At 37.2% G+C, this 22,494-nt stretch overlaps 3 protein-coding genes and 2 non-coding genes across 13 annotated transcripts; 1 reads left to right on the top strand and 4 right to left on the bottom strand.

Annotated features, from left to right (window-relative positions):
- Window positions 1-104: 104 nt before the first annotated feature.
- On the bottom strand, window positions 105-3,802 carry LOC104745576 (putative WD repeat-containing protein C2A9.03). Of its 7 annotated transcripts, none has more exons than XR_015582297.1 (10): window positions 3,504-3,590; window positions 2,684-2,855; window positions 2,385-2,552; window positions 2,205-2,291; window positions 1,925-2,059; window positions 1,734-1,844; window positions 1,555-1,646; window positions 1,273-1,465; window positions 1,068-1,154; window positions 105-973 (listed from the first exon to the last, which is right to left on the bottom strand). XR_015582297.1 is itself a non-coding variant. In XM_010466861.3 (10 exons), the coding sequence occupies exons 2-10, from the start codon at window positions 2,822-2,824 to the stop codon at window positions 560-562; spliced, it is 1,341 nt and encodes a 446-aa protein (XP_010465163.1). In that variant the 5' UTR covers window positions 2,825-2,855; window positions 3,215-3,802; the 3' UTR covers window positions 105-559. The 7 variants fall into 7 exon arrangements, 4 of the variants coding, with proteins under 4 accessions (XP_010465163.1, XP_010465164.1, XP_087344690.1 ...); XR_015582296.1 differs by having other exon boundaries at window positions 3,215-3,505; XR_015582298.1 differs by having other exon boundaries at window positions 2,693-2,855; window positions 3,215-3,505.
- Window positions 3,803-5,220: 1,418 nt separating this feature from the next.
- Window positions 5,221-5,292, bottom strand: TRNAD-GUC (transfer RNA aspartic acid (anticodon GUC)). The gene has a single exon. It is a non-coding gene; the product is annotated as a tRNA-Asp (tRNA).
- A 74-nt stretch (window positions 5,293-5,366) lies between these two features.
- Window positions 5,367-5,438, bottom strand: TRNAD-GUC (transfer RNA aspartic acid (anticodon GUC)). Its single transcript has one exon. It is a non-coding gene; the product is annotated as a tRNA-Asp (tRNA).
- Window positions 5,439-6,046: 608 nt separating this feature from the next.
- On the top strand, window positions 6,047-16,677 carry LOC104748168 (proteasome activator subunit 4). 2 transcript variants are annotated; one of them, XM_087488562.1, is made up of 35 exons: window positions 6,047-6,425; window positions 6,811-6,913; window positions 7,032-7,144; window positions 7,291-7,413; window positions 8,009-8,110; window positions 8,209-8,374; window positions 8,679-8,795; window positions 8,888-8,955; window positions 9,045-9,146; window positions 9,225-9,435; window positions 9,568-9,804; window positions 9,891-10,018; window positions 10,150-10,267; window positions 10,355-10,573; window positions 10,666-10,824; window positions 10,977-11,053; window positions 11,144-11,352; window positions 11,562-11,769; window positions 11,872-11,951; window positions 12,040-12,157; window positions 12,234-12,404; window positions 12,583-12,751; window positions 12,824-12,867; window positions 12,968-13,010; window positions 13,090-13,235; window positions 13,372-13,466; window positions 13,562-14,448; window positions 14,601-14,882; window positions 14,966-15,061; window positions 15,147-15,325; window positions 15,423-15,504; window positions 15,653-15,777; window positions 15,933-16,025; window positions 16,125-16,278; window positions 16,443-16,677. In XM_087488562.1, the coding sequence occupies exons 1-35, from the start codon at window positions 6,265-6,267 to the stop codon at window positions 16,482-16,484; spliced, it is 5,427 nt and encodes a 1,808-aa protein (XP_087344688.1). In that variant the 5' UTR covers window positions 6,047-6,264; the 3' UTR covers window positions 16,485-16,677. The 2 variants fall into 2 exon arrangements, with proteins under 2 accessions (XP_087344688.1, XP_087344689.1); XM_087488563.1 differs by having other exon boundaries at window positions 6,059-6,425; window positions 9,564-9,804.
- Window positions 16,678-18,347: 1,670 nt separating this feature from the next.
- Window positions 18,348-22,119, bottom strand: LOC104745575 (vacuolar cation/proton exchanger 2). Of its 2 annotated transcripts, XM_087488560.1 has the most exons (13): window positions 21,659-22,119; window positions 21,224-21,330; window positions 20,853-21,098; window positions 20,705-20,772; window positions 20,584-20,612; window positions 20,293-20,489; window positions 19,984-20,196; window positions 19,707-19,841; window positions 19,424-19,540; window positions 19,278-19,331; window positions 19,074-19,190; window positions 18,887-18,980; window positions 18,348-18,711 (listed from the first exon to the last, which is right to left on the bottom strand). In XM_087488560.1, the coding sequence occupies exons 2-13, from the start codon at window positions 21,266-21,268 to the stop codon at window positions 18,701-18,703; spliced, it is 1,326 nt and encodes a 441-aa protein (XP_087344686.1). In that variant the 5' UTR covers window positions 21,269-21,330; window positions 21,659-22,119; the 3' UTR covers window positions 18,348-18,700. The 2 variants fall into 2 exon arrangements, with proteins under 2 accessions (XP_087344686.1, XP_087344687.1); XM_087488561.1 differs by lacking the exon at window positions 18,348-18,711 and having other exon boundaries at window positions 18,882-18,980; window positions 21,659-22,036.
- Window positions 22,120-22,494: the final 375 nt, after the last annotated feature.

Below are 22,494 nucleotides of genomic sequence, written 5' to 3'. Positions count from 1 at the left end.
TAGGAAGAGTGAGTCCTGAGCTGAGGCTGATCACGACGGAGAGGGATTGAGTGATAGCCGTAAACAGCAGAAATGTAAAGAAACAAAGATTACTTGTAGTCGAATTCTAACGAACAGGGATTATTATTATTATTATTATAGTTTAATTAAGCATCTCCATATTCTAAACTCAGAACAGGATTTAAACACTCGAGTTCCTACAACAACCACAAATACAAGGAACAAAAACAAAAGACTCACAAGCCACCAAACAGAACAGCAACGATCCTTGTATCCCAAACCGACTTTGAACATGATGAATCCAGCTGTAGCACCACCATCAAGTCCTAATCCAGACTGTGCCACCACTGAACCATCCCTTTTTGTACACATCTTCGAAACCGAGCTTGAATAAGGAAGCAACACACCAGCCGGAAAAATGTAACAAAAGACACTAACTACTAGCATTTGCACAACACATCATTTACACCTTCAAGAGATCCATTATGTCGTCTTCACTGGTTGCTGTATGAGCTCTCTTTTATTCCTTGGAGAGGGTTGTGTATACTTCTTTTTGTGCTTAAAGAAACGAATCAAGGTAGGAATAGTTCCTGCGCCGACCAAACTCAAGGAGGCTACCATAAGTGCGGTCCCATACCCCAATAAAGAGCGCCTCTGTGTCAGGGCTGAAAGATATTCCAGAGATCTCCCCAAAGAAGTCGATTTCCTGCTCTGTTTCATACCCGTTTGAGACATCATAGACATGTACGAAGTCAGCCGGTTCAGCCATGGCCATGTACTTTCCATCAGATGTGTAGCGGATTGACCGGATTGCTCCCAGGTTACCCTTCAAGACAGCAACGGATTGAGATAGATTACGGATGTCCCAAACACGGCAAGTCTTGTCCTGGTTTCCCGTTGAGAACGTGACTCCGTCTGGATGCCATGCCGAGGCAAAGGAAAAGTCCACATGCCCTGATAGTGTTTCCAACGTCTGCAGAGGAAATTCCCAAGAATTGACATTATAAAGCATATGCATGGTGACAAGCCATTTTCATACGCTTATATCCAGGACCACAAATATGTACCTTTCCTGTGTTGGGATCTACTATAAGGCCCTCTGGGTTGTCTCCAACAATAGCCAGTAATTTACCGTTAGGACTCAAAGATGCGTGCTGTATCAACAAATTGAAAACAAAAGAATACCATTTTTGTTAAATGATTCGAGACACATATACATTTATCACTTGGATTTGGTTAATTGGATAATAAATGGGGTTATAAAAGCCTAACTGTAACTCATGCTATTTGCCGCAAGTCTAAGTGATCACGAGTTATGCTAAATCCAAAGCAAAACCGAGAAAGAAGCAAGGACTTTACATTCACAGGCCAAGGAAAACGAAAATGCTTAACAAGCTGGTATCTCTCCATGTCAAAGTCTCTAACACCGCAGTCATTATTTGAGGCAGTAAAGTGAAGTGCACCACTGGCATCAGAGAACAAAAACTAAGTTAGATAGAAGCAGTGACTCTAACAACTTTCTGTGGATCCTTTCAGCAAAAGACAATCACAAACCTGGGTTTGTTGTAGATCTCAATAGCGTTGGTTATAGCATTATCATCGTAAGTCGTACGAGAGCAAAAGCTGACACCCGGTCTATCAAGGTGCTGAACCAATATGGAAACAGATAGGCTTATTAATGAAAATGCACGTTCCTAATGTGATAATCCCGTAATAAATATATCTAGACTTACCTTGCAAATAAGTTCTCCTTGAAACCCACCAGCAACTAGAAAGTCATCTTTTACTGCAAGTGTACTCACTTGAGTCTGCGTAAATCCTTCCAGCAAACTTCCAGGATGTTTCTAAATGCAGCAAAAAACAGTTCAGGACCCCCATATAGTTACATTAAAGTAAAACTTTCTACATTATGGCAAAAACTAACCTCGGATGGTGCAACATGACCACGAACATTGAGAACTTCATTCTTTCCGGACGTTAGAGAAGAATAATGTGTAACCAGGAAATTCGACATAAGATAAACGTCGTGCTTAGAAGTTGCCCATACCAGATTCCTCAACTATGACACAGTAAAAATTCTAGATCAGATAGAGAGTTTTAGTAATAGACAAATGTTATCTCGACAATATAAAAACCAAAATCACAAAGAAAAATACGATCAACTAGTCCAAATTAGCAAACTCTCAAACAAATTAAAAAAAAACCTGGAAATGAAGTATAGTAGATTTAATAGATCTTGAGTTCCTCCAGAAGTCATAAAAGAGTCCCCCTTTCTGTGTGACCTTGCAAACCTGAAACCATACGATAAAATAATGTTATTTAAGTAAATTCACCCACCTGAACACTAACAACAATGGAGGATCTAGAGAATATAAACCCTTAACCTTTTCAGAGGATTCCCCAGAGTTAGGGACATTTTCATAATTCTTATACTGTTCTAATCTAGTTTGTCTGTATTTCTCTCTAGAAATACTAAGCCTGTCCCAAGGAATCCCCTGGATATCTTTCCCTTTCCGAGCTTGCTCCGCCGAGGTATCAGCAACTTTAGTATTCTGAAACCAATTAACACAAAAATTACAACATATAGGTAAACTGAACAAGAAAATATTATAATCAAAGTAGCATAGCCAACAAAAACAGATAAAAGCCAAAGCCATGATCAGGCATATATATATATAGTTACAGAATCAACTTCATCAACATCAGAATCTGAGGCAGCAAGATCATCGCCACGAAACTCCTCATCCATATCATCTTCAACATCTTCCATCTCATCATCTACGTCTTCCATGTACTCAGCATCATCTCCTCGATAATTGGACATTTTTTCTTTTGGTAATTAAAATTACAGGCACCTGCATAATAAACAAAACACAACCATATAACTAAATCCACCATATAAAGAAACACTAAATTCCTTACTCAAAAACAGCTTAAGAGTTAAATAATACACATTAACAAAAAAAAACCAAAACAGAAGAAAACATTAAAACATGCAACTCTCACTAGGCTAATTCAATTCAAATGATTCGATGTATAATTGAGGGACAAAAAAAAGGGGTTAATAACCTATATAAACCAAAGCGGACGAAATTGGAAAAAAGAAGGAGAAAACTCAATTAATTCAGAAACCCTAACAACCACAACATCAAAATTAGGCAGTGAAGAAAAGGACTACAAAAATATTAGATCAAAAGGTGGAGGGGGAACAAACCCTAGGATTAGTAGGAATCAGAACGAAAATGAAATCTCTGTTTTACGATCCAGATACGAGAAATTTCAGCAAATAATCCTGAGATATAGTGATAATTTTGGAAGTCACGTGAAATAATATATCTGAAGAGGTAGAGCGACGGGATCGGCCGCCAGAGAACAGAAACAAAAAAAAAAAAAAGTGAAAACGGGAAGAGAGAGAGAGAGAGATAGGAACAGCAACAAATTTTATCTTTTCCCCTTTCACAGAAGAAGAAGAAGAAGAAGAAGAGCCAATTAAACAAACTTACATGAGTGGGAAAGAGACGGTCCGTTTTTTTTCTTTTTTTTTTTCCTTTACTAGATTTGATTAATTTTTTTTTTTTAGTAATTGTATATATATCTACATGATTGTTTGGGATTAAATATTAATTAACCATATCTAGCTAAAAAATTCTATATAGTATATACTGTATATGCCATTTATTTTAGACATATTCACCCCTGAGAAGATACGAGAAAAGATGAAAGTTTTTGGTTATATGAGGATAGGTTTGTCTTTCTTCTCTTCTATAAGAGATTTTTTTGTTTAACATTATCTTGGGAACACAGACACACACAGTCACACTACTTAATTATTATGATATCAAAAAATATCACGACCTCGTGTTTTATGGTCCCATCCAAAAATACGATATTTTTACACTCATTTTAAGACTCCAAATTCTGAGGCACAAATTCTATCTCTCTATATGATATGAATACTAGTACTAGATAGTTTTATTCAGAGATGCAACTTCGAGAAAATTAACTTACAATAAGAATGTTTAGTTTGGCTGTGAAGTGTGAATCATGAAAGTATGTATTTTTACATAATCTTTAGATGAGAAAACTACCGATCGTAAGCGATCCAACCCTAGTTTCACAATTGTATATCATCATCAAGTGGATCGTTCGTAGATTTTCCCAACAATAGCAAAAAACTAACATGTGTTTGGCATGTTTCCTCTCTTGTGTATGTATGAGATATTAATTAATGAAGATGGTTCTGTATATGTATTTTTGACTATTACTCGGTTTTGCATATTAGGAAAATTAGGTTAATTAGGTTTAGCATTCAGTACCTCTCTATATAAACATGAATATATCATCACCTTCAGTCGTCTATGATAAACATGATTATCATTATGGGAGGTTATCTATAAATTTTTCAGTCTTTATCTCTCATCACTCTTATCATATGGTCGGACATGCTTATATTTTGAGTATTGAGACTCTTGACCACCTAACAGAAAAGATTTTAATTTATGCACACAAATTTACATTAGCATTTAAGAGGACTCTGCCTGCACCATCTAATGCTGCTTCATTATCCTAACCTTGTGTTTAGAGATTCAACAAATGCACAAGACGATATGGTTCATGTTATTTTAGACTCCCTGAGATATACTTATACAAAAGATCAATGCTTTATTTATCATGCATCTTCGTTTTCTCGAGAATTTTTTTTTTAAAAAGAAAAAAAAAAACTCAACACACTTAATTAATTATTTATGGAGAGAGTCCATCATCGGTGGTTTCCCTTTCATCACAGAAATTGCAGTAGGTTTTGCTCTTTCACATAACCGTGTAACTTTCTCTAGCTCATAAAGGCATGAATGTATCACTACATGCTCTATAGCATTGTAAGCTTTGTACGAGTTTGTAAGTGGTTATTCACATTTTGTGTTGGATTTGAAGGAAAATTCGCTCATGTACTTTTTTTTGCTAGATGTGAAAGCATATCAGGAAAAATGTAATATCATGTGATATATTCCGCAAGTAAAAGTTATTATAATAAACCACAGAAATTAAATTACTAATGGAAAAAGCCAAAAATCTTCGTAACTGATGAATGAAATTTCTGTCTGGTTTTGTTTGGGCCTTTAGTAATTATTGGTATGGGTCATATAAATAGGCCTTTAAGTCTTGATTCCAGGCACACAAAAGAAAGGCCTGTTGTGGTCACACAAAATTGGAAAAATAATTCGCCGTTGCCGGGGATCGAACCCGGGTCACCCGCGTGACAGGCGGGAATACTTACCACTATACTACAACGACTTTGTTGCTATTCAAAACAAAAAATATTATAAGTATAAAATCTTCAAAATATAAGGAACAAAAAAAGTTAAAATCGCCGTTGCCGGGGATCGAACCCGGGTCACCCGCGTGACAGGCGGGAATACTTACCACTATACTACAACGACCTTGTTGTTTGCTTAGTCCCTTAAACTAATCTAGAATTCAATACCAATACAAATTAAACTTCAACTGGGAGTATCTTAGTGATAATTAGTCATTTAATAACTTTTTAGTCAGTTATTTAGAACGTGGAATCTTATCAGTTATCACAGCTCCGACCTAACAAAAAAAAGAAAAGAAAACTGCAATGTGAATGTCGTCATCATACATGCAATGTATAAAAATTCGATGAACAATAGCTGCATATAATTCCACCTGTTGACAACAAAATATCCATCTATGCGTATGTGTCACCGTACCACGGTCAGAATTTAATTCACAATTTATTGGCCAGAGAAGATTTACTTGTGTGGACAGTAATGCGTTCCAGCTTAGAAAACAAAATGTTGTACGTACGTAACTAGTAGGGCACAAGTAAAAAAACTTCAAAACCTATGGGAGTAAATAAAATTATAGGTAAAACTTACGGGGCCAATTTGAAATACTTATTAGTCGGTTTCCGTAAATTGGTAATTATTGGTATAATACATACCTGCCGCACCTGTTGCCGGTAGCCAGTCAACGGTAAAGTCAATAAGATAATTAATTTAATTAATTTGTTTCACCAAGCTGTATTTCATTTTCTATCATATTGTGTGTGTGAATTGTGTTCATTGTCCTTTTCCTTGGATATGATTTTTCTTGCTTGGAAAGAAAACAAGAGAAGAAAAAAAAACTGAGAAAAGCAAACGCAGCTATATAATAAATTCAGAGTCCGAGAGAGAAGAGAACTACAATCAAATCAAATCTGCAGAGAAAAATTGAAGAAGGGAGAGAGACTGAGAAGAAGAGATGCATCTGTATAATGAATGGTTACCGCCGCCTGTAGCGGAGGAGACGAAGAAGGAGAAAGAGTCCTTCGCTCGTGTCGTCCGTAGCGTCAAGGAGTTGCACCGACCTGATGATCCTGAGTCTGTTTACGCCACTCTTAAATGGATCTCCGTTATTGAACTGTGAGTTCTCGATTTCGCGGTTTGATTGCAAAAAACCCTCGTTCAATTTTTTTTTTCTTCGTTCGAATTGCTTGCTTCTTATTGCGATTTGAAGATGTGGATGATGAATTTAAGAGACGATTAGCTCAGTTTACAATCGATTCAGTATATCGAAATTTTGTTTGCTGGGGTTTTAGGTGTTCGCAATACACGACTAAGACTGAGTTAAATGAACAGTGTGTTAGGTGTTCCAGTTAATTTCTGGTTATCTCTCTATGTAGCTGGGATTGATTGTGTAGTAGCTTGCATCATGTTGTTTTTCAATTTGTAAGTTGGGCATACTTGGTTCTTATGATGCTGTACTTGGCTATTGTCTGATGACGTTTTTTTTTAATACATTTTGCAGCTTTGTTAGAGCGAAAAGTGAATTGTCCGTGGAAGATGTTACTGACCTCGTGGAAATTGGCTTACAAATTTTTCATTCATCTGAGAATAAGTTGTATGCACAGGTTCGAAAACTAATACCTGAATAATCTCAATAGTTACCTACCCGTTTCCTCATATACCTTTTGCTTTTTTCCACTATATTATGCTTACCTTTTTGAGTGATTGTTTCTGGTACAATAGGTTAGATGGGGTAATGTTTTAGTCAGACTGATCAACAAGTATCGTAAGAAGCTGTCTTTGAAAGTTCCGTGGATGCCCTTGTATGATACCTTGATTCATGCACATTTCAGCAGGTTAGTCCTCTTTAATTATCTGGCAGGCATAGTTTATGGGTCATTTTTTCCTAAATACTCATGGAGGGACTTAATTTTTCTAGCTCCGTTTTTGATGTCTTGGTTTTGTTTCATGTTTAATGTTTTCAAATTTGTATCATCTGAAGGAGCCCGGGTCCTGAAGGTTGGAGATTGAGACAACGACACTTTGGGGCTGTTACTTCTCTCATTCGTTCCTGTAGGAGATTTTTTCCACAAGGGGCTGCATCGGAGATATGGTCCGAATTCATGTAAGTTGTTGGCACGGGATCTTTAAATTCATCATGGTAGTGCTATTACTTCTACAAATGCGTTAGTGTATCTAGTATTGTCAAAGAGCATTATTACGACACTATCATGATCCTGTCTGTTTTATCTTGCATTCCTATATGTGAAAGTTGAAACCACTCTGTTATATTGCTGCATTGGACAAAGAGTTGGGAGAAGGGGGGAAAAGTACTGTAGGAATCATCATGTTCATTATATGTAGATCTCTTATGAGGTTACAAATCTTTTCCCTATGGCCGTCATATTTCTCACCAGTTCACTCCTGTATACCACGTTCCTATGATGGCACGTCAGTCTCTGTGAATCAATGCGTAAAGCATCATATCAAAAACTTACTATTAGGATACCTGTATAGATGTCTTCGCTTAATGAAGGTTGCAGTTCCGAGCAAGTCAAAAGTCGTGCCTTCACTAGTAGGGGAAAATGATTAATTCAAGCTTTTCAGTAGAATCATTACAGAAAATACGATATTTGAGTTAGACAATTTAAGACTATGGCTGTAATTAGAGTATATTAGATGCTATAGTGTGCTCACCTTTTTCTTCTACGCACATTCAGGTCTCTTTTGGAGAACCCTTGGCATAATTCCTCGTTTGAGGGCTCTGGCTTCGTGGCATTGTTTCTTCCTACGAACCCCGAAAATCAGGAGTTCTTCTCTGAGTAAGGACAAACTCTTGTTTTGGTAACCGGTGATATCTCTGGTTTTTTTCACATCTTAACGAAGGAATTACTTTGTTTTTCTTCTTCTGACCTTGTAGAAAATGGATAAAAAACTGTCTAGAGCTCTGGGATTCCATACCAAATTGTCAATTTTGGAATAGTCAGTGGACTGCTGTGCTAGCTCGTGTGATAAAAAACTGCAGCTTTATCGACTGGGAGTCCTACTTTCCCATGCTTTTCAGTAGATTCTTGAATATGTTTGAGGTGCGTGAAGTTTTCCTGGTGTTGCTAGTGATTTTTAAGTCTTTAGAATTCCAACCTAAATGTCAAAAAATCTTGGCTTCTGTTTTATTTTGGAAAACTATATATTTTTTCTCTCACGGAATGTCTGGACAACTGAACTGGAAGATAGAAAATTGGTATGCTTGAAAGCAGCTGGGCATGTATAGTCGTATTAATGGCAAAATTTAAATGAGATTCAGATGCTTCTGTCCTGCCTCCTGTCATCTTCCAGATTCTGTATTACCTTTTCTTCCATACACCGGATTCTTATTTGATTCAGTTTTAGGTTCCTGTTGCAAATGGAAGTGGATCATATCCTTTTTCAGTTGATGTTCCCAGAAACACGAGATTCTTGTTCTCTAACAGGACTAATACTCCATCAAAATCAATTGCACAATCTATTGTAAGTTATTGTACATTTTGATTTTACTGCATTTCTCTGCTGTATCTGACTAATAGATCTTAATGGGATGAATTTTCTGGCTTCTGTTTCAGGTATACTTTCTGAAACCTGGAAGTTTGGCACATGAGCAGTTCAAGAAATTGGTCAACCTCTTAGAACAGTTTGTTGACTTAAACCTATAACGCTCTTTTGTTTATTTATTTCGTAAACTGCAAAGTTACAACTGTTCTCTCTATTGTTTAAATGTAGATATTATCATCCGTCTAATGGTGGCCGTTGGACTTATTCCTTGGAACGGTTTTTGCTCCACCTGGTGATAGCATTCCAAAAGCGTTTACAGCGTGAGCAGCAGTAAGAATACAACAATATCACCATATTTAATGCATATAATCATATTGGCAGTCTCTTGATTAGATCATAATCCTACAGGGATCCAGATAGTCTGTCAGCAGTCTGTTTAGGAAAGCCGGAGAGGATAGCTTTTGTTGACGTGGTGTTGAAGCTGATTGATCGTGGTCAATATAGCAAGAATGAACATCTTTCCGAGACAGTTGCTGCAGCGACATCCATGTTGTCTTATGTGGAGCCCTCTTTGGTCCTTCCTTTTGTGGCGTCTCGGTTCCATTTGGCTTTGGAAACGGTTTGTAGTTTGTGTTAGCTTCGTTATCTTACAGACTTTTGTATCATTATCTTACTATATCTATCTATTTCTTGCAAAATGACAGTTCTCATCTATCAATTAACTTCGTAACAAATGTTTATGTATAGTCAGACAACTGCCACCCACCAGTTGAAAACTGCTATGATGTCCGTAGCATTTGCTGGCCGGTCAATCCTGCAGTCATCCATGTCAACTGCTGAAGCACAAGATCTTGGTGGTGATGTGGATGGTAGGATGTTCCTTGATCTTATCGGGATTTCTCTATCAAATGCATTGCTTGGTATGGATGCCAATGACCCCCCTAAAACCTTGGCAACTATGCAACTGATTGGCTCCATATTTTCCAATGTAAGCTCTTTAACCTTGAAATATTTCAAACATTCACCGTTCAAAATACTTGTTTCTTTAACCGATTTTATCCTTGCATGTTGCAGATGGCTGTATTGGACGATACTTCTGATGACTTATCATTCATGACTATGGCTACCTTCTCTGAGTGGCTGGATGAATTTTTGTGTCGTTTGATCGCTTTGTTACAGCATTTGGAACCCAGCAGTGTTATGTGAGTAATGTATTGCAGTCAGGGTTTATTACAAGCCTGCTTCATAATTGTGGTCTCTTCTTCTTTGTTATATAACATTTGATTTCCCTCTCATCTATTATTAATTATGTTAAGATTTTCTGATGCTGTAGAAATGAAGGCCTAAGTTCATCAGCAACATCAGGAACGTTTTTAGTTGAGGATGGTCCTTATTACTATTGCATGCTTGAAATCCTACTTGGAAGACTATCTGGATCTCTATATAGCCAGGTTAGTTTGTCTCTGTTACTCTAGAAACTCCTTATAATTTTCGGTGAAAGAGAAGTTTAGATGCTTGTTTGCGTTAATCTCTAACAGGCCTTGAAAAAGATATCAAAGTTTGTTCAGACAAATATCCTTCCTGGTGCAATCGCCGAGGTTGGGCTGCTTTGTTGTGCCTGTGTTCATTCAAACCCCGAAGAAGCAGTTTCTCAAATTGTTGAACCAATGCTCCTTGCTGTTATATCTTCTTTGAAAGAAATCCCTGTCACTGGGTATGGAGGAAAAGGAAGTGCAGAGACCCTTGTTGTCAATAAGGTGCTACCAATAGTTTTTGTTTGAAGCTTATGCATTCTCTTCAGTTTGCAAAGTAAATAAATATTTTTGTTGCTTGTATCACCCCTTTTCAGAAAGACAAACAAACACTTTCTCCAGCGCTTGAGGCAGCTATAGATTATCAGCTGAAAGTATTGTCAGTTGCCATCACTTATGGAGGCAGCTCACTTCTTCGGTACAAAGGTCATTTGATCGAAGCTATATCTTCCGCATTTAATTCCTCATCTTGGAAGGTATAGATTTTTCCTGAAATGATATTTATGGACTCAGATTTTTCTTTTTGTACCATTTTTTAGTGATGTGTACACTTGTCTTTTGTATACCATTTTTTAGCATGTATGTTTATCTGGCTTGTTTGATAATGTGATGGTTGCCTTATGAAAAGGTTAATGGAGCTGGGGATCATCTTCTTCGATCTCTCCTCGGAAGTTTGATTCTTTACTATCCTATTGACCAGTACAAGTGCGTAATATCTCAAGAATATTTAGCAATATCCTGGTGTGTTTTTTTTGGTCTCGTTACTTAAAAACAATAACTTTCTGCTCTTGTTAGATGTTTGTCTCGTCACCCAGCTGCTCCTGCTTTGGAGGAATGGATCAGCACCAAGGCTTCTTCCAAGAATGAGCAGGTGGCACACTCCAGGTGGCATGTTCCCACCAAAGAGGAAACTCAGTTTGCCAATGAGCTCTTAGACCTCCATCTTCAGTCAGCACTAGATGATCTTTTGAGTATTTGCCAATCAAACATCCACTCTGATGCAGGTAATTTCGGTCATTGGTTTGTGTGTTTCAGTCTTACTTAAAGGATATATACATATTTATCAATCGTATACCAGTTTGGTTTGCATGTTTCATGTTAAAGCAAGGCTGACATTTCTATATTGCATGGGTGATATTACGCGCCGTATTCATACTTGTTTGCTCCAAATATTTTACATGTGCTTGCCTCATTGATGATATTTGTGGTGCAGGAGACGAGAAAACACACCTTAAAGTGACTCTTTTGCGTATAGATTCGACATTGCAAGGTGTTTTGTCTTGCCTACCTGATTTCAGGCCATCACCTAGACATGATATGGTTGAAGATCCGCCGTTCTTTATTGCTGGAGCATCAGGTTCATGTGTTGGCAGTGCTGAAATACGAGAAAAAACTGCTGAAACTATTCATGCAGCCTGCAAGTAATGTTTGTTCAATAGCTGCTCTGCTTACTTCTCTTTAAAAAGCATATATTACTACTAAAAATATTATTTTTTGATGGTTTTGTTATATGCTGTTTGCAGATACTTGTTAGAGAAAAAGTCAGATGACAGCATCTTGCTGATATTAATAATCCGCATAATGGATGCTCTAGGAAACTATGGTACTGCAGAAAGCTTCTGGCTTGCTTTCTTTCTGTTGACTAGCCGCATGTTTTCTCTCCGTAACACTTGTCTTTTGAATGTTTGCAGGCAGTTTGGAGTATGATGAATGGTCAAATCACAGGCAGGCTTGGAAACTGGAATCTACTGCGATTGTAGAGCCTCCAGCGAACTTTATTACAGAGTTTCATTCTAAGGGCAAGAGAAGGTAATTCTCTCTTTTGTTTAAATAAAATATATACACGTCTTGATTTTAATTTCTTGCAAATCTTCTTGTCTTCCAGGCCTAGATGGGCACTCATTGACAAGGCGTACATGCACAACACATGGAGGTCATCACAATCGTCCTATCATCTGTTTCGCACAGATGCGAACTTCTCTCCACCGGAACCCTTGACACTTCTGGTTGATGATCTTTTGACCCTGTGTCTGCACAACTATGAGACTGTTCGAGTGTGAGTACTTTTGTGTCCATCTGTGGTTAAAATATGCATGTCAATGGTTATATGTCTTAGGTTTTGGAAAGGACTAAACATCTCCTAAAATGTTGTCTGTAAAATTCTCTTCCGGGCTTCTACCCTTCTTTCAATACATTAATGACCTGGCTTTGCTTTAAACTCTGGTGTTATTCAGGCTTGCTGGAAAGTCTTTGCTGAAACTGTTAAAGAGATGGCCCCCGTTGCTTTCAAAGTGTGTTCTGTCCCTTACTGAGAACTTGCGAAATCCGGATGTACCAGAGCATGTAGTCCTTGGTTCTTGTGCCATTCTCTCTTCACAAAGTGTTCTCAAGCATTTGACGACGGTAGTCATTTAGTGTTAGTTGTTCTTTGCTCTATTTCGAATGCAAAAACTAATGTTTGTTCTGCTACTCCAGGATCCAAAATCATTTTCCTCTTTTCTTCTTGGTGTTCTTTCAAGGTAACCATTTTACATTTCTAAGATAAATAACATATATTTCTTGCTAAGGACATATATGCGTGTAAAAGTGATATTAAAATTTGTTTTTAATCTTCTGTAGTTCTCATCATGAATCTATGAAATCCCAAAAAGCAATCATTGAGGTAAAGGTCCAGTCTTTGTTATTAGGGTGAAGGCCTTCTTTTTCCTTCAGTTCCTGGCTAATTTTTTTTATGCTTGCAGCTTTTTGTCAAATATAACATTCACTTTGCGGGACTGTCTAGAAATATACTTCGCTCACTGGAAAGCCGTGTTGACGGGTCTACTTCTGGAGATCTTGTATCTCAGATCGGCTCCATGAGTTTTGATTCTTCTAGCTTGCATTGGCGGTATATCTATCCTACCATTAACCTATTTTTTCCATTGGAAAAGCATTTATGTTGACATAGTTAGACTTTTAGCTCCCCAACTCTCAGTTCATAATTTGGACGGTATGGAGACATTATGTTTTTTTACTTATTCCAGGTACAACTTGATGGCTAACAGAGTGCTCCTTCTGCTAGCTATGTCCTCTAGGATTGACCCAAGCTTCTCCTTCAAAATTCTTGATAAAACTGCTGGTACAGATTTTAGTTGGTGGAATATATTGGAAGGCTTTTTCTTCATATTATTTGAGTTTCTCCTTCCTAACTAAAATTATGGTGGTATTTTACAGGCCACTTCCTCAGAAAATTGAAAAGTCAACTTCCTCAGACAAGAATACTGGCAATTTCAGCTTTAAACACGCTACTTAAAGAGTCACCGCAGAAGATGCAAGGCAAGGATCAACCTTCTGTGTCTTCACAAGAAAATGCCAACTCATCCCTTGATTTAGCATTGAGCCAAATTTTTCAAGAAGAAGGATTCTTCAGGGAGACTTTTGAAAGTCTTTCGCATATCCATATTACTGACACTGATAGTTCCTCTAGAAATCACGGAAGTTCATCCTTCCAGAGCATGGCGGACAAGTCAATCACTCGTTTCTATTTCGAATTTTCGGCTTCATGGCCAAGAACTCCTAGTTGGATATCTTTGTTAGGAAGTGATATATTCGACCCAAGTTTTGCTCGTATCTTCAAGCGATTAGCACAAGAATGTGGAGTGCCTGTGTTGATGGCACTAAAAAGTCCCTTAGAGGAGTTTTGTAATGCCAAGGAGAGACCAAAACAGTGCGTTGCTGCTGAAGCATTAGCAGGTGTTATGCACTCTGATGTTAATGGTCTTCTTAGTGAGTGGGATAGCTGGATAATGGTTCAGTTGCAGAATGTTATTCTTGGCCAATCAGTAGAATCCATACCAGAGTGGGCTGCATGCATACGTTATGCTGTCACAGGGAAAGGGAAACAAGGAACCAAAATTCCTGTCATGAGACAACAAATTTTGGATTGTATAGTGGCACCATTACCACCAAGTGCGACCACCACTGTTGTTGCAAAGCGGTATGCTTTTCTTTCAGCTGCTCTGATAGAACTATCTCCACCAAAGATGCCCATATCAGAAGTGAAGCTGCATATCGTACTTCTTGATGAGTTGATCTGTAATATGTCCCATTCCTCGGCACAAGTAAGATGTCTCACACTCATCTATTGTACTCGGCATCAGTGTCCATTTTGTTTTCATGAAAAATTATGCATTTGAGTGTCTTTTGACAAGCTAAAATATGAGTGTCAAAGTAAAATTCTGAAAACCTGTTTGTTTTGTGTGACAATGAACAGATAAGGGAAGCTATCGGTGTAATTCTTTCAGTATTATGCTCTAACATTCGGCTGCGGATGTCATATCAACAAGAATATCCATCTGAAGAAGGGAGAACAGATGTTGATAGCCGACTTAAGGAGGAAAATTGGTTCACGTTGATTAGTGCACGAGCATCTGAAGCTGTTACAAACATTCAACAAGCTAGCATATCAGACAGCTTAGACACTTCAGCAGATGTAGATATGGATAGTGCTCAATCTAACGGCGATTCTCTAGATGATGTTAAATGGATGGAGACGGTACTGGCTGTCTCAAATTTTTTTCGACCCAGTACTTGAGAGACATTTGATACTAATATTTTTTCTTTTTATCCTATCTTTAGCTCTTCCATTTCATTATCTCATCTTTTAAATCGGGGAGGGCTTCGTATCTGCTCGATGTAATTGCAGGATTCCTCTATCCAGTGATATCCTTACAGGTATAACCATTCTATTTTTTTAACTTTCTTTCATCTCAATCGCTTTTCCATGACTGGGAATCATGGAAGATTTATTTCCATCTAGGAAACATCACATAAAGATCTGTCAACATTGGCTAAAGCAGCCTTTGAGCTGCTAAAGTGGAGACTTTTCCCAGACTCTCATCTACAGAAAGTTATTGGAGTCATTCTTTCTTCTGCTGATGACTCTAACTGGCGTATAAGATCTTCAACCCTGACATATCTGCGAACTTTTATGTACAGGTATCATCTGTTGATTATATATGTTACATGTAGCAAAGTGGCAAGCAAATACGCTTTTTACTAATAAAGATTTTTATTATATAACCTTTTCTACTAGGCATACTTTCATCCTCACTAATGAAGAGAAACAGAAAATCTGGAAAACCGTGGAAAAGCTCCTTGTTGACAGCCAAGTAGAGGCAAGTTCCTAGCTTCGTTTTTTCTCCTCATCACAATTATGTTGTTGTCCATTAGCGTTGTTAGTGATTCAACCTTGTGATTAACTGCATATGGTAAGATCAAGTGCGTAGTTTTTTTAACTCCTCATTGATTTTATCTCATCTTCAGGTACGAGAACATGCTGCAGCAGTTCTAGCAGGCCTAATGAAAGGAGGAGATGAAGACTTTGCTGCAGATTTTCGTGATAGATCATATGCAGAGGCAAACTCATTCCAAAAGAGAAGGAACCGGAGGTTTAACTAACCTTCCCTTCCCTTTTAAGCATTTTTGTGTTAACTTTTGTCGCCCATTGTAAAAACGCAATTAACAAAAAAAGAAGCTGTGATTTGCATATATTTTCTTTCATTTTGTTTTAACATGACCTTAGAGTTGCATCGGGTTGTTTCAGGAAATCAAGTTCAACCAAGTCTATTGCGGAGGTGCATGGAGCAGTTCTTGGTTTGGTAGCTTCAGTTTTGTCTGTTCCTTATGATATGCCCAGGTAACATCTCTACGTCAGAAGTGTGTGGCGCAGAGCTTAAGCTTGAACTTGAACTTGAACGTCTTTAACTAAATCTTAAGCTTTTGTAAATGTTTTCAGCTGGTTGCCGGATCATGTGACATTACTGGCTCGTTTCGCGGGTGAACCTACACCTATAAAATCGACTGTGACAAAAGCAGTGGCTGAGTTCCGACGAACACATGCGGACACATGGAACATCCAGAAAGACTCTTTCACCGAAGATCAGCTTGAGGTAATGAGTTTGAATTTACATTATTTTCCTTGATTTATAAATGCATAAAGAGGAAACTTTCTAAAATATATTTCACTTATTATTAAACAAATTTAGCGAATGTGAGATTTAAAAACGTACAAGTAAAAAAGCTAACATGATATTTTGTCTCCCTACAATTGCAGATATTGGCCGATACATCTTCCTCTTCTTCGTACTTTGCTTGATTTGTGTCGGGGAATAGAGTGAGTTTCGTCACAACGACTGTAATACAACTCTTGTTTAAGGAACCACATCTTTGTAACTCCAACCTTTTATTGATTTTTAGTTTTGTGGCCTATAGATTTTAACAATAACAAGTCATAAAACTCATGGTTTCGGTTTTTATTTCACAAGGAAAATTAGATGAGAATTTTTAGATATGGGTGACATATCATTGTGGCATTGCTACTACGCGTGTATTTGAGTTCTCATGAGCAAAGATGAATCTGTGAAATGTTTTCTGTTTCTCAATCGTAACAAACTATACCAATTGTGTATTATATACACTAAACCGATCTAAACCAATTCCTATTGAACCGGAATTAATCTAATAAGCTTAATCAATATATACAATCCCTCTAATAGTTTGTGCAAGGATGAAATATTGAAATATACAAAACCACATGCACCAAAGGCGCGTTGAGCGCATGATACTAGAATCCGTGGACTATGGGCTTGTTCGTTTGGTTGACGCTGGCGACTGCGGCAGCGGCAGCGATTGCGTTTATGTTTTTAACCGCTGAATTGAAACAACGTTTAAAAATATTAGACGCAGGTCACAGCGTTTACCGCAGCGTCATGACGCAGGTACCTGCGGCAAGCAAACGAACAACCATACCTACGTCTACCGCAGCCGCAGGTACCTGCGGCAGCCAAACGAACAAGCTCTATATAACCCTCCGATTTGGGGATTTTTCGCATAAATGGAAAATTAAGAGGACCTGCAGCGCGTGGGTCTGGATTTTTTTTAATTAACATACGTTTCGTTTTTCTTTCAGTCAATAGCTGAAACAACCCCACACGCGTTTGATTGTTGTCTAGATAGACTTTGCCAATAAGATTTGGTAATTTTAAATCTAGATAGACAACAATTATTTCCGATCAACTTTGCCAGTATATAATTAATTGGTAACTGTTATAAAAAGTGTTTGATTTTATGGTAAATATAAATAATTGAGAGACATTTATATCCACAAAAGATCGGGATAATGAATAAAGAGAGAAAGAGACGAGAAAGAATTTTAACTTCTTTATAATTGGAGTTTGCAATGTTTGTGTGTTTTACAACGATCAAATTTGATCGTTTATATAGAAATTAAAAAGTAAGTTACTATGGGTAGTGACGATGAGCTTCACACAAAATAATAAACAACAACGATTTTAACCATGAGTTTTTGTGTTGCCTCTTTTATTGACTTTCACAACAATAACTTTCAAGAATAGCGTTTTTTTTGTTATTAGTTTCTTTTTGCGTTGTTTCTTTTATTGACTTTCACAACGGTAACTTAAACAATTAACTAATAACAAACAAAAAAAAACGCTATTCTTGATTTTTATACTATTATTTCTTACTATTTCCTGACTATTTTTGTATTGTTTACCATTTTTTCCCCGCTAAATTTTGTTAAACCATTTTGTATGCGAGAGAATTATAAAGATTAGCTTGAAATGTATCTATAATTAGAACAAATAATCCGGATTTTCTAGATCAACAATTTGGTTCGTCCGAGATTCAATTCTCTCACACGAAGAAAGTTGCATTTATGTAGAAAACTGAGACCTGTCTATGTTGCTGTGTAGTTGTGTTTTCTGGTCTTAGTAAAACAAACTGAACCGGCTTCTTCCGCCATGGTGCCTAGCCTTAGTTGCTCCTGTTTGATGTTGATCCGAATCACTCAAATTCTTTCAAACAACCCTAACATTTTTTAAAAATTTAACCTTACATCCATAAATTTAAATATAAATAGTATGTTTTCTTAACTTTAACAACGCTACCAACTTTTTCTAATTTATTTCTATGAAAAATCCTGTCGTCCCTTGCACACTACTTCTCTGAATATCATCATTTCAAGTCAAAATGCGATTGTTTAGCACAACAACAAATCTTCAATCTTTCACAGTATCATTGTAACTTAAACAAAACTTGTAACCTTCTAAGTCACTAAGAATGTTGATTTTGGTGTGGGAGGGAAAGCCAAAAAGGAATATATAAGCTTCACTTGTTCGAACAATATTTTTGCACGAACAAGTAAAGCAACATGTTTAACAGATTCGAGTTTGTGGAAACCACTTTAGAATCAGATTTACATCTTCAAATCTCTCTCCCCAACACTTCGTGTTACTGAGATCATCAGCTTTTAATTAAAGACCTTTATGCTTCACGCCAGACTCTTCCTCGGATTTATATACCATCTAACCAAAACAACACAACGAAAACATAAGCAAATTTTAATTAAAAAAAATGCTCTTCTTGAATGCAACTTAGCTCTTCTGGCTTGTTCTTGTTTCATGTCCATATCATGGAACAAGAACAAGCCAATATACCTGAGAAATTGCAAAGAAACTCAGTATATACAAGTGCACTAACCTTGAGGAGGATCTTCGTGTACAAAGAAACTGGCAGCTACTATCAAATAACAAAGAATGAGCATCAATCCTTTAAAGTAATTCGATGTCCCTTCCTGTGTGCATAACAGAGATCATCATTAGTTATAAGTTTTAGAATTTCGTTGCTCTTTATAAACTATGATTTAGCCTTCAGCATTTTTATCAACCTGGAGGAAAAAAGCTACTACTATAACGGTGATGAACAGCATCGCCGTCTCAAAAAGCTGGAAGTTAAGGTCCATCTGTTGACCCATCATCCATCCAATCACCACGCAGAATGGGACCTAATCAAGTAACACAGAGATTATTGAACACAACTTGTTGTCCATATATGATATATTACTGTTCTTGCAATGTATTGTGGTGCATACCGCAAACATGGAAATCTGGATCGAGGACCCAATAGCCACTCCCAACGACAGATCCTGAAGAAGAGATAAAATGTTTAGCTGTGTCTCAAGGAAAAATCTAGTTTGGAATGAAGAGCCTAAAGTTGTTACAGCTCAAGAATGCTTACCAGCTTGTCTTTCATAGCAAACATGATGGCGCCTGCATGTTCAGCTGCGTTCCCGACTATAGGAAGCAAAATGGTACTGATAAAAGAAATTGGTATGTTCCATGAAACCGAGGCACCCTGAAAAAACGGTACATTCATATCATGGTGTTGTGGTGGTTTTCATGCACGGCCAAGTTAGTATAAGACCAACGAATGAAGGCCAAATTAACGATATTTTAATTAGTAAATTAATAAGATCTTTATTTCTCATATGATAAAATGCAGAAAAATGATCGTTCGTTACCTCTATGGCATCAACAAGATAGCCAGAAAGAAGAGAGACCCAAGCAGTCAAGATTGAGAGCCAAATGATAGCTTCCCACTTGGAGATCTCAGGATCTTCATCTTCGGCAGAAGTCTCTTCGTTCTGATTTGTTTCCTAGAGTTCGCAGCATTTAAACAAGAAGGTAAGTCCAGGTTGAATAGAACTACAAAATCCAACTAGTTTTAGGTCTCTTGTAAATGGAAAGATATATTTATGTTTGAATAAAGGAGGCAAGTACTGGTGGCACACAACAAACCTCATCAAGAGGACTATAAGAATTAGACTGGCTCTTTAACTGAAAGAAGAGATAAGCAGCATAAGCTATAAGCATTATGCAACTGCTGAACCTTGACAGGGCTAGCTCCGATGACCCGGCGTGAACCTCACTATGCGTGTAGTGAAGAACAGCAGGGAAGAGTATCCCCATGACAGCCATCAAAAGCAATCCTGAATTCACAGTCGCAGTTCCCTGAATTGCAAAAGAATAGGGCTTAGAAACAAGGTCAAGAATACCAAGAAAGAAAGAAAAAAGGGAGAATATCATGAAGCAGATAAGGATTCCTACCTTGTCAAAGACTTGGTCTTTTTGGTAAAAGACTAGCCCACCGCAAAAGAAGGCACAGCCAAGTACAAGCAACATGTTAGATAGAATGGAGCCTAGTAACGTCAGCTGAACAACACGTATCATTCCATTTTTCAAAGCGAAAATCGATATGATCAGCTCTGTCACATTCCCGAATGTAGCATTTAGGAGGCCTCCAACTGTGAAATATGTATAACACGTTAAAGAATTATCACAAAACAACAAAAGGAAAAAAGAAAAGGAACCGCCGGTTTTAGAATAACAAAGTCATACCAGTTGGACCCGTGTAACAAGCCAGTTGCCTGTTTCAAAGAATCAATATACTTACATATAAGTCTCCCAAACAGAATAGATGATATGGTAAGTTAGTGCTACAAGTGCTAGCGGGGCTTACTCTGTGGCATATCCTAGACGTTCAGCCAACGGTGTAATGCCTACTAAGGTCAGCAAGAACACCCACCCCTGAACCACAACAAGAATCATTTCTTGAGATTCAGCTTTTAAACATGAAATGAAACTACTAGTATCAGTAAATAGTTTACCTTACTATCTATCATGTAGTGCACCAATATGGCAAGAGGACCGAAAGGTAATAACAGATTGAGTTTATTACAAAAAATAACGATCTTGATGCTATTAAGCACGCTGTTCTTTGGAGATTTAGGCGTGTGTTGGGGGAAACTAGTAGAAAGTGATCCTTGCTCCATTAAAGAAGCTTCTTTAGTTTGTGCTGCATCTTCTTCTTGTCTAAACAGGCTTTTGTGCTCAAGTTCATTAACCGACCCCATCTGTTACAGTAACAAACATATTTTCCATTAATCCCAATACAAACAAAGGAACTCAAGACAATATCTGATCGAAAGAGTCTTGCTATCAAGAAATCAAAGATTGAGTTGCTGAGAAACTAACTTACTTCAACTTGTGCTTCGATAAGAACTGGCACTTTACAACAACTCATACCAGAGTGCTACCAACACATGGACCAAAGATAAACTACACAGAGTCCGCTTCTGCTGCAACCTGGATACAGGGAAACTTCTTGTATGAGAGATCTAAGTCATAACCACTTGTGTTACTTAGCATTAGGGAAACATTCACAAACAGCACGGCGTAGCCTTATACATGATCATCCTACTGAGGAAACAAGTACATTAGCCACTCAAGTATCTTTGGAAAAAAGAGCGAATCCAAAAACAAAAATAGCTAAACAAATCGCGACAACACAGCAAAATGAATGAAGTCAAAACTTGTCTTTCGATTAAAATCGCTAAACCCTAATCTATATGAATCCAAAAGAAATCGGAGACTTGGTTAGAGAAAGAAAGAAAGAAAGACGGCAACTTTATACCTTGCAGTCAACGAAGAGTCAGAGAAGAAGAATCAAACAAGTTGCAGGAACCAAATCGAGCATAACTCAAATAGGAAACTTAAAAAAAAAAACGACTTTGAGGTTTCTACTACTTCTTTGTTGTTGTGAATCTGGTGGAGACAACGAACGCAGAGTATGATGCACCCGCTTGATTGATAATATATATCAAATAATAGAAAACGAGATTTGTGATCTGTAAATAGAAGAAGAAGAAGAAGAAGAAGAAGAATCTCTGGTAGATCTAAGATTGTCAGTAGAGAGCGCGAGCGCGAGGAAGTTTCGTTCTTGGTTGAATTTGTTCTTTCATCATAAATTAGTTCAACATCAAACTCCTCCTTCTTTTCTTTTCTTTTTTTCTTTTTTCCTTTTTTTCTTTTACGTTGAAGAAGACAAGGATAACGACGCCGTTTTGCCCATTTACGACAGTTCTCAAGAGATATAGCCTATTTGTCCTAACTCCTAATAATATAAAGAGGGGTACAAGAATTTCGAATTTATGAAACAAAATCACTATTCATAATTTGGTGTTTTTATCATATGTATAAAAAAAATACTCTCATGTTTTAGGAATTTTTCATGTTTCACAAAAATTGATTTTTTGTAACTTTTTATTAACTAATGCTACAAAATTGTATATTTCAAAACTTATTAATTGAGAATTAAATTTTTATGAACTATTATTGGTTAATAGTTTTCTTTTTAACATCTGACTTTTTATTAGATTGTAAACAAGAAATACAAATTGTTAACCAACCAAACTGGTGGAACTGTATATAATTCATACAATAAATTAATAGAATAAGCATGTCGTGAGA

This window comes from Camelina sativa, chromosome 15, assembly GCF_030686135.1.
Source record: "Camelina sativa cultivar CO46 ecotype springtype chromosome 15, ASM3068613v1".
Lineage (NCBI taxonomy): Eukaryota > Viridiplantae > Streptophyta > Magnoliopsida > Brassicales > Brassicaceae > Camelina > Camelina sativa.
This window is presented reverse-complemented; position numbering and strand designations above follow the sequence as displayed.